General features: G+C 36.6%; 1 protein-coding gene across 11 annotated transcripts in view; it reads right to left on the minus strand.

Annotated features, from left to right (window-relative positions):
* Positions 1-277: 277 nt before the first annotated feature.
* SEC31A (SEC31 homolog A, COPII coat complex component) overlaps positions 278-13,481 on the minus strand; it is a 71,578-nt gene continuing 58,374 nt past the window's right edge. For all 11 annotated transcript variants that reach the window (XM_031942360.1, XM_031942364.1, XM_031942363.1 and 8 more), the window contains 5 exons: positions 10,647-10,705; positions 8,954-9,232; positions 7,187-7,306; positions 5,376-5,447; positions 278-2,862 (listed from right to left, as the gene is read on the minus strand). In XM_031942360.1, the coding sequence (XP_031798220.1) occupies positions 2,683-2,862; positions 5,376-5,447; positions 7,187-7,306; positions 8,954-9,232; positions 10,647-10,705 (710 nt within the window). In that variant the 3' untranslated portion in view covers positions 278-2,682. The remainder of the gene's footprint in view (positions 2,863-5,375; positions 5,448-7,186; positions 7,307-8,953; positions 9,233-10,646; positions 10,706-13,481) is intronic.

Below are 13,481 nucleotides of genomic sequence, written 5' to 3' on the forward strand. Positions count from 1 at the left end.
GGGGCTGTCTTTGTATTGCCAACAGGGTTGCTGGAACTTACTAGGCACTTAGCAATGCCTGTACAATTTTTTTCCACTGGAATTCAGTGCTTCTTGAGAAGTATGGCATGTGGAGCCACCATTTAGCATGGTGCCAGAACATGAGAAATATGCTACAAGATGGGCACTTTATTTTCCAAGGTATGTGCTCAGGGAGGAATGCAATTGTAGTCTACTGCCTTTACTAGGCATTAAGTGATCTTGTGAGATTAGAAATGTTAGCACAGGTACCCTTCTCTATTGGCCAAGATTAGTCCTTACCAAAACCAACCCCAGACACTGACTATAGTAGTAGGGACAAAAAAAACTCATGGCTTTCTCAATCTAATTGGAAAGATGAGTCAGTTTTATACACAAGGGCTTTTAGCTCCTCTAAGTAAATAAGAATGGTAATGAATCAAATGGAAATCCCCAATCCCAATACAATTTGATAACTTTATCCAAAGTGTACTGAATAAGCACAGACACAAGCTATCATCAAAAGTTTAAAAGGATGTTTATCATTAACATATTAATCATTTACATAGTAGAGCTAAATTTTTATCTTTTGTTTTAGAAAACAATATAAATTTACCCTTTGAGGTCTTTTTTCCTCCTTAGGAAAAAAAACTCTTTCCATAAATACTGTACTCCAATTATCTCCCTAACTTAAAATGGATGTTTCAGCAATTAACCCACCTTTTTCTACATTCATTTGAAGGGCCATGAGCAATAAAAATAAAGAGATTGAATAACCTGCTTCCCCCACTTCTCCCCAAAAAAAGCATTTTTGAAAGTAGGATAATTTTCCACAGTTGGTAAAAACTCATCTATTCAACCAATGTACACCACTGGGTGTACACAGGTAGGTCTAGAACTCTACTGGACATTTTTACAAAGTAGATTTGATTTTTTAAAAAATATGAGTTTTTCCAAATGAAAAGACAATTTTAAGTTTCGGGTAGAATTTACCAGTAGAAGATGTGACATTAGACTGTGTGTGCTTTTGTGTCCCAAAAATCTTAGTTTAGTTTTAAACCATTAAACCATTTAAGCTTAAAACAGCACTAAGACTTTTTAATCTAAACCAGTACATCATTACATTTAGGATTTTAGATCTGGAAGTAAAAGAGACTTGCAGCTATCCAAGATAGTCAAACTCTCATTTTACAAATGAGGAAAATGAAATCTCAGAATTTCAGCTACTTGCCCTAGGCCACACAAGCAGTAAAATGATAATACTCAGTAGCACTTACATAGTGCTTTAAAGTTTGTGGAGTGTTTCACAAATATGAATTCATTTGGTCCTCACAACAACCCTGTGAGGTAGGTAGGCTTTATTTAGCATTATCCCCCCCCTTACAGATGAGAAAACTACAGAGGCAAGTGCCTTCTCCCAGGATCCCACCGCTATTCTAGATCCAGAGGTCTGCCCAGTGCACCATCTGACCGTTAGGTGCCATGATCTGGCCTAACTCCAGTCTCTTGGCCCCACCAACCTTGGGAGAGTGATGGGTGTGGATGATGGGAGAGCTGGAATACCACCATCATGAAAGGACTCAAGGGCCAATCTGTCCGTGGGGCTCAGCCTGAGGGGAGGAGGGGAAGGACAAGATCAGTCATTCACTGGGGAGAGCTGTGGTGACAAGGCCGTTTGTTTTACTGCAGGTCCTTCTAAATTAGGGAAGCTAGGTCAGCACACTCAAATCAGCACACTGATTTTCCAAGCTAATTGAACTCAAATCAGGGAAAATGAAAATAAAATATAATAGACATGAAACAAAACCTCAACTAAAAATCTGAACAAAATTTATTACCAACACTTATTTTGGGACCAAAGTCCAGAGATACATTTCAGCAGCTCTCCAGAAACCTCTGTTTTCCTAAAAGCTTGTTTTAAAGTCTGTCAGTCATTCAGGCCTACCCTAGTCAAGTTTAAAGAGACTTACCATGAGAGGGCTGACCACTGAGGGATGGTTTTGTTTTATCCATAAGAATAAGCTCTTTATCAAGGCATGAAGGGGTTGTGCTCTACACCAGTGAACAGAGCACTGACACAGATGAAACTATAGATCTTTGAAGTATTAGCATAAGTATATTTTAATGAATTACTATGTCCTGAAACCCATGTATTATCTTCTGGATTTTGGTTATTTGTTCTGATCCAAAATAATATTTTCTTTTCTCTTCAAAAGTGAGATTAAACTAAATTTTGGGGTACAATAGAAAAACTAAATTCATTAGATAAGATTTTATGTTTTAAGTCTGGCTGATACCAAGGAAGTAAAGAAATATGGAGTAAAATTGGTTTACCTCTGCTTAATGCATAACTGAATGCTCTTTTTAAAAAAGCACATCAAAATATTAAAAACCATTTTATTAGTACAATATTTACTTTAGTAGATCATATTATGCATAACCCATGAAATCTACTATCTGCAGAGAAGAATCATTATGGGCAATAAGAGATTAAAGTAAAGCACAGAGTGTCCTGAAGCCACTCTAAATTGAGTTTATCAGCAAAAATAGCATAAAGGCTCTCGATTAGATGGCCATGGAAGCATGCTAGTGAGGACTGGTGCCTGGTCTGCAGCTTACACCTTTTTGGGGGAGTAAGGATTTCCTGAAATGAGTGGCCTGCAATGGCTGCGACAAGGTTTTCACTCAGACACCCAATTTATTAGCCTGGGTGAGAACCACTTTGAGCACTGGCATGAAGGCTGAGGTCTCGCTGAAGTTGCTATTGCTTACAACATGCGTGTGAATGTTCAGTCCTTCCAGGTAGTTCCGAGTTTCAATGCTCCTCGCAATGTTATGCAAACCACTGAGGATCGTTGGAGAAAGCTGTAACAAGAACAAAGCCAGTTCAGAGAATGAAGCTTTCTACTAGGCTGCAAAGCCTCCCACAGACTAGATTTAGAAACCAAAATTAGGCATGAAATCATTTAAAATATAACAACAAATTGTGTTTCTCAAAATATTTTGCGAGTCTGAGATTTCTTAAGTTCTTAAAATGGACCCAAGCAAATTATTACCAAATAAATTTTACTAAAGGATAAAAAGTTACAATTTTCAATTAATAAAAGAGTCAAATTTTGCTAATAAATATAAAATGCTGCTTTCCTCTAATAAGAACTTTAAATCTTCCAAAACTTTGAATAGCTACTTGCATTTTAAAAAATGAAGGAAAATAAACATGTTTCTCTTCCCATACACTTCAAGCAGCTTCCCACCTAACTCTTATATCATAACCTCATCTCCTTAAGATGTGACAGAGTACATGTGCCCCACTACTACAAATTCTCATTTTGGTATACAAAAATCAAAATAGAAAAATAAATATCCAAATTGGCAAAACTGCTCCCAAGTCCTTCAATATAAATACCAAGAATAGCTAATTCTCACCACCTTCACTCTCATTAATACAGGAGAGTATGGGGGAGGGCATAAGTAGTAAACAAGGGTACAGAAGTCCAATCTACTTCTAGTATACACGATCTACTCATATTACTTAAACTCTACTGTCCACCCTTTTTTGAACTTCAGCTGCCCTAGAAATGGAGTGTCAAGTCTCATAAAACCCATAAGAAAGATGATTAATTTGGTTTCTAGAAAATATGACTTTCTAATTTTTCAAGCCACAAATAAAACAAAGAAGACTCTGGAAAGCATCCTACACATAGTTTACATTTACTATTAAAAAAAGAGAGAGGATTTCTCTTCTAGGCAATTCCCCCTCCCCTGTAACCTGCCTTCTACTCTATAAAAAAATTCAACTTTCCATTAATAATATAGCAATTATATCTCCAAGTTAATTAAAGGGAGGTGTTAATGATATTAAATATATAAACAAATAAATATTAAATATATTACACAAATATAAGAGCACTCATATGCTTTTAAGATCTAGATATGAATTCACAAAATCTGAAGTAGAATCCTCTTCATAACTTCTGGGAAATGGGCTCTGGCACCTCCATTCCAAGTGTGACCTTAACCTCTCTGGGATCTCTGAAGGATCTTTCAAGTGATGCTTTTACATTTCTAAAATTATTACATTTCCACTTGAAAACTCTAATATTAGGGAAAAAATAACCTTCTGGAGAAGCTTGTAACATTCTGGACAATTTTAAGAGGAAAATTCCCTTAAACTGCTATAAAATATGCTTTCTTCTAATTTTTAGTAATAGATGCCAATTTTTCTCTTTGAATACAACAGGATACATTTTATTCCTTCTATCCATGCTTCCTATGGGATCTTCTCCTCTTTAGGCTAATCTTTCTCAATTCCTTGTGATGCCCTCTTCTGGGACCACTTCCAATCTGTTGCTGCCTTTTCTAAAAGGTGGCAACCAGAACAGAATTCTTGAGAAGTGGTCCCCAAGAAAATGTAGAGCTGATAACACAATACTGCCTCCCTCACACTGGGTCATATCTTGGCATTACCAGAACATCTCAGGTTGAGTAGCCAAAAGCTACTTCACCACGCCACTGACTCTCACCAGGTCTTCTTCACATGAATCATCTAGTTATAGCTTCTCCTATCTAGTATCTGGGTTCAGAAAAATCAAAAGCATTAGCAGAGAACTTTGCATTTTTCCTCATTCAATTTCACCATCGGTTCATGTGTTTTAGGTCTCATTTCTGGCATTTAATTAGTTATCCCTGTCAGCTTCAGTTCATCTAGAAATGTAACAAGCAGGTCATCCATGTAATGAATGCTGAAGAGCACAGGTGTGGCCAAGTGCAGATGAAGGAACTCTGTCATATTAACCTGAGGGACTTCTCTCAGACTAACGCGGATCAAGCAGACCGGACTCTGGAATCCACCTCCCTATTCTCACAGCCTAAATAGGAGATCATGAGGTTTGCCTACTTGGTTTAAAAACAAATTATAAGCTAGATTCACAGCATTTTTCTGACCTACAAATTTATTAGATTAAAAAAAGAAATGTCAGGTTAGAAAGTCAGTTTCTAATTAAAACATTACAGGGGTCCTCAAACTTTTTAAATAGGGGGCCAGTTCACTGTCCCTCAGACTGTTGGAGGCCCAGACTATAGTAAAAACAAAGACTTTGTTTTGTGGGCCTTTAAATAAAGAAACTTCATAACCCTGGGTGAAGGAGATAAATGTCCTCAGCTGCTGCATCTGGCCCGAGGGCCGTAGTTTGAGGACCCCTGCAATAGGATCATCGTGATATTTCATTTCCTTTCTTTAGTGAGTAAAGTCAGGGGAGTTGCTTCTGTACCAGTAAAACAACTTTATCATCCTTCTTCTCACACCCCCAAAACTTACTGTTTGTTCTGTACCAGTAAAACAAGTTTATCATCCTTCTTCTCACACCCCAAAAACTTACTGTTTGTTCTCTAAGTTTATCATATAGAAATTCCAGGCGTTTGTTGGCATCATCTAACTTTCTCTTTGTTTGCTATGGAAGAGAAAAAAAGAATTAAATAATAACAGTAATATATTTTACCCAAAGAATTTCATGAACTTTCCAACTATTTTTTACTTTATAACTAAAATCCTTTTTTAAAATTTATTTTATTATAGCTTTTTATTTAAAAACATATGCATGGGTAAATTTTTCAACACTGACCTTTGCAAAACCTTCTGTTCCAACTTTTCCCCTCCTTCCTCCGCCCTCCTCCCCCCCAGATGGCAGGTAGTCCAATACATATTAAATATTATAACTAAAATCTTAATACTGTACTATTAAGTAGGGGAGGAAAATAAGATGCTATAAATAAATAAATAAAGGCTTAGCATTCTAGAGCTGGTTATAGCTATATGGTCAAAGAACATAACTAGATAGTCTTTGAAAGAAGAAAGCTAAACTAACCAAAACAAAGTCATATCAGAGAAGTTTCAATTCATGAATACTTAATACTCAGAGAAAGAAATATATATATTAGCAATGCTTTTTTTGACAGCAAGAACTGGGAATGAAACAAATAACATGGGAAATAACTGAACAAATTGCAGTATGTGACTGTAGTGTTGCTACACAAGAACAAATGCAGACTAGAAAAGATTTTTTGTTGTGTCTTATGTACTGGGGGGAGAGGAGGGCATCAGAAGTTGGGAGGAAAAGGGGAAGAAGAGAATTAGTTCATCATGACTAAGTCATTTGTATAAATACCCCAAATGGAGGGAATTGATAGACTGAGCCCCATAACTTGGTCAAATGCCTGCCAATGACATCATCCCATAATTTACCTTGTATCTTTTGGAAGCATTGAAATAAAATTGGGAGCAGGATTATGTTAAAATAAAACTTGTACTAATGGTGAAAATGACAATTTTGTCCAGGAAAAAAAAAATCTCACAAAAAAAGTCCTCAGAAGTTAATTTGTTGACAAAAAAAAGATAACAAATGGTTAAGGGGACAAAGTTTGTTGACAGAATTTTAATTTGAAGTTGCAGTCACAGCAAGTCTAGTAGCTGCTTTGCTCTTTTTAATCTGGTCATCCGCTTTAAAAAACTGTAGCGGTAGAACAGGATCAGAAAGTAGAATTCTGAAAGCTGATGGAATAGCTGGTGGCAATGGAGAGGGAAAACAGACAGGATATTGCTACAGAACCATAACACCAGCTACACCATTCTGTCCTGATCTACAATGATCATACCAGGATCTGACCTCTAACTCTTCTAGGAAACAAAGAGGATGGAATTGGGATGGAGGCTCTTTTGGGAGCAACCTGGTGTAAATAGTTTTAAATATGTTTAATGCTAAGGATATGGAGTAGAGAATTCTTCCAATTTCCCCAAAAGAATGTGTATCATAAATTGTAAATCTGGGTATTTATAATATTCTCTAAGTCAGAAGTGTCAAATGCAGCCACAGGCCTGCAAGACTCCTAACTATAGCCCAATCAGATGAAAATGTAATTGGGAAATATTTAGCAAAGTAAATATAAATACAATAAAAAACACAGAAAAGATTAGATTTTGTAAACACAGAGCCTGCAGGGATCCTTTACAGTTTAGTGGGCCCCATCCCTTTTCTCTTTGGGTTTGAGTGTCCTCCCTAAGCAAAATGAGCTTTTTTCAGCGGCGAACATGGCAATTTTAAGAAATATATCTTGACAGTGCATTGGTAACAGTTCTCAGACGAACACAGGCATTCAGGATGGTTCTAATGCACAGAATATGGAAATCACTTACCGGGTCTGTGGCAGAGGCAAGACATCGCTGAATAAGCTCCTCAAACGTGGTCTTGAGAATGAGGTGCTCATCTGGAATGGGCTTCTTGGTAATCTTCTCTGTTGGCAAGGACTGCACATGCTGAAAGACACAGCTATTGTGAAAGGAGTGCAGACCTCTTCTCTATGTGTTCATACATACAAGCTCAGGTGGCAAGCAGGCCTTAGCACTCTATTCAATGAGACTCAAACAATACAACTAGATAATTCTTCATGATTTATCCCACCATATAATATCCACCATGGTGGACATAATATTTACAATACTACTTTACATACTGGTTGGTGAGAAGTAACACACCTAGACATATTTTGATTTAAAAAACAAAACAAAACAATGGCACTATGATTTATAGTGGCCAATTCAGGAACAGATAGTTTTAGATACAGTTTTAGATACCTTCTAAAGTTTTAGATACCTTCTTAGCTCTAATGAGCTAAGTTCCTGGTACCCAAGACTGGTCTAGGTTTCCAATGTATTTCTAATTGAGGGCCTCCCTCTAACCTATCTTAATAAGATAAGCCTAATAACATAAGCCACCTTGGACACCAAGGACACCAAGAACTTAGAAAAGTTTAGCAAAATGAAATCTCTGGCCCACATCCAAAACCATTGTTTCTTGGGCAAGGACTATGCTTAGAGAAAACCTCAGGGTGAGAAGAAGTGGGATATTACTTCAATGAGGGGGAAGGAGAAGGGAAGAGAAGGCAAGTACCTTCCCAAAGATGGAGAGGCCAAACAGCTCACATTAAGTTGTCTGTATGGTAATTATCTAGTTTAGTAAATTACTTACTCTAAATAGGTAATGGACTCTTAAGGGCTGTCAGCACCAAATCTGGAGGATAAACCCCTAGTTATAATTACCCACACATCTTAAGTCAATTCAAATTACCAAGGACAGACTTTAGGATTTGGCTATGCCTGAAACCTTTTGATTACCTCTGGCCTGACAATGATTATCCATAACTGACCTGAACTCTAAAGGGTATATTGAGTATAAATACACTAACAATGCATTCTGACTTGTGCAGTACACATTACAAGGAAGCAATGTTTAGTTTAACATTTGAAGGATGGAATTCTCCAAATCTGAAGATCTTTGAAAAACAGGAAAATGTTGGCCCACCCCAATTAAAAGAATATTTTAAATTCTCAGCCATTACTCTAAGAAGGATCTCTCAAGGGTAAATTATGGGTGATAATTATTGTCTTGAGGCTTCCTTATGCTCCCCAACAAGATGACTTCTTTTCTCAAGACATGATCCCATTATCTGAAACTAGAATCACATCCTAGGCACACAAAGAATTATGCTGAATAAAAGTAAAAATCTTTTATTTATGGAGCCTCTAAGTGTTCTAAGGAAACAAATATGCTTACCCCAAGTAGTCACAGTTTGTGCTACAAGAAATACAACTTTCTGTTTATTGTATTTCATGGTTTCTATATAACCACTTAGAATAGAAGAATGACCTGAAATTGTAGCCAGCACTGAATAAGTAGAAAATAGGACAGTATGGAACTGCAGGAGACAGGAATATCATTGCAGGCGCCTGTGCATACACAGTATAACTCTGCAGTTTTTATGTACATGATCAATATTCAAAGGCCACTACCATGACTTAGGTAGTTCACATTTGAAAATATTTTAGGCACTTAATCCAAGTATTTGACATTTAACTTAAAACAAAGGGATGCCATTAAACTGGGACATAGACTTCTCTGGTTACCTGGATGGTATTTCCTATTGGAGCTCCTGGGGCACCCTCTGTACTAGGCTTTGAGAAAGCTGGTGGGATGGTAGACTGCAACGGTTGCTGCATGCCATGAAAGGGATTCTGCAGGATGGGCTGGTTCCCTGAGAGATGTGGTTGCTGGAATGGAACCTGGCCTGAGAGAGGTGCTGGAACAGAAGACTGTTGCTGCTGTTGCATCTGTGACTGCGGATCACCCAGAGGGTTCATGATTGGCGAGGTGATGGGTACAGGTGGTGTGAAGTTTTCAGGAATCTTTTAAAATTCAAAACATAAACACAATAGTAGAATTTAAAATATTGTTACATTGTCCTAAAATTAGAGGGTTGGGTCAAGTGACCAATTTCTAAGGTACCTCTGGTTCTAATTCTATATACCTCTTAATACAAACTAATAACTATGTTTCAAATCAGACCTCCAAGAAATACTTTGTGAGGATGAAGCATCATCATTACATAGATTGTATGCAGTAGATGATCTTTATGTGCACATACATTTCTTCAGCCTTGTTCTATTATATTCTTCCATTCCAAGTGTTCTCTTCTCCAGTCCAATGGGACCAGTCCCTCCTACTTCCTTCCCTCCTTGAACACAAGCTGCGCTCATACCAACTTCTTATATTAAGAACACTGAACCCCTTCCCCCTCTTCATTCTCTGGGAAAGCTTCCTTGATTTCCATTCGCAATAATTGTGTTCTCCTACAATACACTTTGTCTTGTAACTTTGAAACTTATGTCTTATTATATTATCCCTACCAAACTATGAGTTCTACAAGGAGGAACCAAATTTTACTCCGAGTCTCTCTCTAGTATCTTGTTAACACCCAATACCCTGGGCATCTGGAAATACTAAAAAACAATGCTTACCAAAAGAAACATCTGGGTGCTGAATGTTTTAGGGAACCACTGAATTCAGACTTGCTCATTCTATATATTTCAGGATTAGGGAAGCCACTTGACCTTTGATTATGTTATATTATCATTACTACAGGGAAGAACTCAAAAATGGGGGTAAGAGTGGCAAAAGGGAAAATTTAGGATTGTCGCCAGGACAATCTTCTTCTAAATTAGAACTATCCAAGGAGAGAGGATTTCACCTCATTGGAGTTCTTCCAGCAAAGTTTAGATGACCAATCATTTGCTGCCTTGGTAGTAGAAGGAATTGCTTTGAGTCACATACTGATCTAGATAGCATCTGAAGTTCCTTTCAGTTACAAGACTCTGGTTTGTTTCTCATCTGATTCTGTTTCATCACTTAGCTAAAAAATGGTCATAACCTCACTCACAATCTCACTGCTTAGCCTGTAAGTGGTTTAATTCATAATTGTCCAACCTTTGTTCAGCAATGAAAGCTAAAGATCTACAAACCCCTAAAAACTACATCTTTCACGTGAGACCCTTGGTTTTAGACCATTGAAAGCATGTTTTTAGAGGAAAAGGCAGAGAGGACTTTGATATCTTTCCCTCTAAAAAAGAATCCTTAATTCAAGTACAATTCATCAGTTCCAGTTTTGCTGATTCCATTTTACAATTTTTATTCCTGGTTGTAGAGATGGCACTGAAATGCCCTTTCAATAGATGAGATAGTCAAATTTTTATGGAATCTTCAGAGCAGCAACAATATGCTACAGAATAAGTGCATAGGAAAAGGACTGTTTTCATGTAGTACCTTCTTCTTCTTGGGAACTCGGTTCAAAGCTGGCGGGTCATTCCAACCATTCTGAGGTCCTGTAACAGAAAATAAAGGTAATTTCCCTTAGGAAAACAAACTACATTGAATACTAAATACCAGAGAACTGGACTTGGGAAGCAGGAGGACCTGAACTTCATTCCTGTCTCAGATGCTTACTAGCTGCATGACCCCCAGCAAAGACAATTTAACCACTCTAGGATTGATTTTTTTTCCAATTGTCATGGAAGGAATCAAACTCCCTGGTTAACAGAGAAAAGATAAGAGCTTTTCAACTCTTAAATTTGTTTGTTTTCTCTGAATAGGGCTTTGACAATGGAAATGACAAAACAAAAATAACTAATGGAGTTGATACTCAAAATAATCAAAGATAGAATAGGGAAAACAAGCAGAGGAGACAAGCAAATTTTATCCTAATTTCCAAAAAAAGAGAATAGTCTATATATAATAATCCAATGAATTTTAAAACTGGGAAAATTTTAGGATGTAGGTTTCAACTAGGAGGTGAACATAATGTGCCTACATTTTTGCAACACTTTTGGTTATACTACTTATTTAAAAAACATAAATAACAAGTTTAGTTCTCCAAGCTGTATTTCAGTAGGCAGTAGACCAACTACAGCTCTGAGGGAGTAGAAGGGAAAGTTTTGACCTATTCTGTTTGGCCCCAGAGGAAGGAACCAGGAAAGGTGAGAAGGTGCTGAGAAACAACACTTGTTGCTGACAAGAGCCAGGCCATGGAAGATGGCCTCATCCAGCAGGTGTGAGCCTCACTCTTCACAAGGAGGATCACTACATTCCTTTTTGCAGATTCGGTGTTTCTAAGGCCTCTGGGATCCAATTCTAGCTCTAATCTTGTGCAGAACCCTGCTCCAATGGAGGGCCTCCAACTGCACATAAGTAGTGCACTGCTCATAGGCACTTTCAAGACAATCTGGTGTTTACAATTAATTCTATTTAAATAGATGTAACAAAGATATAACAACTAAGTTGTTAATGCAAAATGAAATGTTTAGAATTCTTTTTAGATCATTGTATTGATCAGAGTAGCCAAGTCTTTCACAGTTGATCATGATTACAACATTGTGCACAATAATTCTAAAGGAATGTTAAAAAAAAAAAATGCTCTTCATCTCCAGAGAGAGCTATGAATTGAACACAAATTAAAGCATTCTCTATTTTTTTTATTTGCTTTAAAAAAAAATGACTAATGTGGAAAGACATTTTGCATGATTTCACATGCATTAAGTAATATACTGTTTGCTTTCTCAGTGAGCATAGGAGGGGGTATGAAAAAAATATATTTAATAATTATAAATCTGCTAAATAAGACTTCTAATATATTCAACATGGGGGAAAACCCCAGAAATTTGCTCTCCTTCAAGAAAGCAATTCAACATTTTTTGAATAATTTTCTTGTAATAAATAAATAAGGAGGAAATTCTTAAAAAAAAAAAACAAAAAAAAAACCTTTAAATTCTTTAAGACAGAGCCCAGCTGCATATACTTGCAGATATGTATAGTCATTGCCAAAAACAAATTTTAAAACATTTTAAAGATGACTCGTAAAAAAGGAAATTTGATTTTTGCAGGTGAATCATTGCATCACAGATCTATCCTACCCAATCTTTTCATTTTAGAAATGAGGAAACTGAGGTACCTTCACCTCAGGTACAAAGGCAAAGGAAGCTAGACCCTCGTCTCCAGATCTAATTATCTTCCAGCGGCAACTGGTATTTTTTGGTTCTTCTTATAAAGATGTTTTGCATTTTTTTAAAAGAGCACCTGCCTTCTTAAAGAACATAAAGTGAAGCAGAAAGTAACATGGAACAACTTCACATGAGACCTGATAGAAGTAGACTAAAAGAGACTCTAATGTGAGTAACCTTAAAAAGATGAAAAACAAACAAAGCAGACTGGAAATAGATCATATGAAGAATAATTTCTAAATCACAGTATAATTTAGTATTTTTGTCAAAGATATGATTTTAAAAAAACATCTTCCAAATAAGAGCAAAGGGTTACTCTCCAAAATGAGCATTTTTTTTTGTATATGTAAACACATACTCATTTTAATTAATTAAAAATGAGTATTTATAAATTTCATCAAATGTCAATTCAACAAATTATAATGGTGAATTCTTAAGAATTTCTGCAAAAAGCCACTAACGACATGAGGAAGTCAGAAAACTATCAGTAGTTTTAGGGAGAAACAGGATGTGTCAAAGGCACTTAAAGTAAACCAAGAGGAGACATAGCCACAAAAGGCTGATTGTCTCCTTCCTCCTCCTCCTCCTCTTCCATCTATCTCCAGTTCTATGAGTTGTTTCCTGTTCTTACTTCCAGCCCCTCACTCAATTTAGAAAGCCACAGAAAGTTAAGCAGGAATTTGTTTGGGGCTTTAGCAAAAAATTTCCATCAAGTGCTTTATATATACCGTCTTGCTCATTACCATATTATCTTTGAGCTAAGATGGGAAATGTTTATTATTCCCCTTTCAAAGATGAAGAAATTGATGATGGCTAAGGTTAATAAGTGAGAGGCCCAAGGTCCCACAACTATGAGAGGTAGGCCTCAGATCCAGGTCATCCAGTTCCATGTCCAGCACTCTTTCCACTATATCTCACTACCTCTTTGGAAAGAATTTATTGTCTCAAAAATCCCCTTCCTGAAACATCATACTAAAAATAATTTTGGAACCTCTACTGAAGAATATAATTTATTTATTATAAAAAAAATCTGTAAGAAAGAGGTTGTTAGAAAATCTGTGGTTATTATATAAACTCAATCAAATTTAGAATTTGATTCATTTAA

This window comes from Sarcophilus harrisii, chromosome 6 (assembly GCF_902635505.1).
Source record: "Sarcophilus harrisii chromosome 6, mSarHar1.11, whole genome shotgun sequence".
Taxonomy (NCBI): domain Eukaryota; kingdom Metazoa; phylum Chordata; class Mammalia; order Dasyuromorphia; family Dasyuridae; genus Sarcophilus; species Sarcophilus harrisii.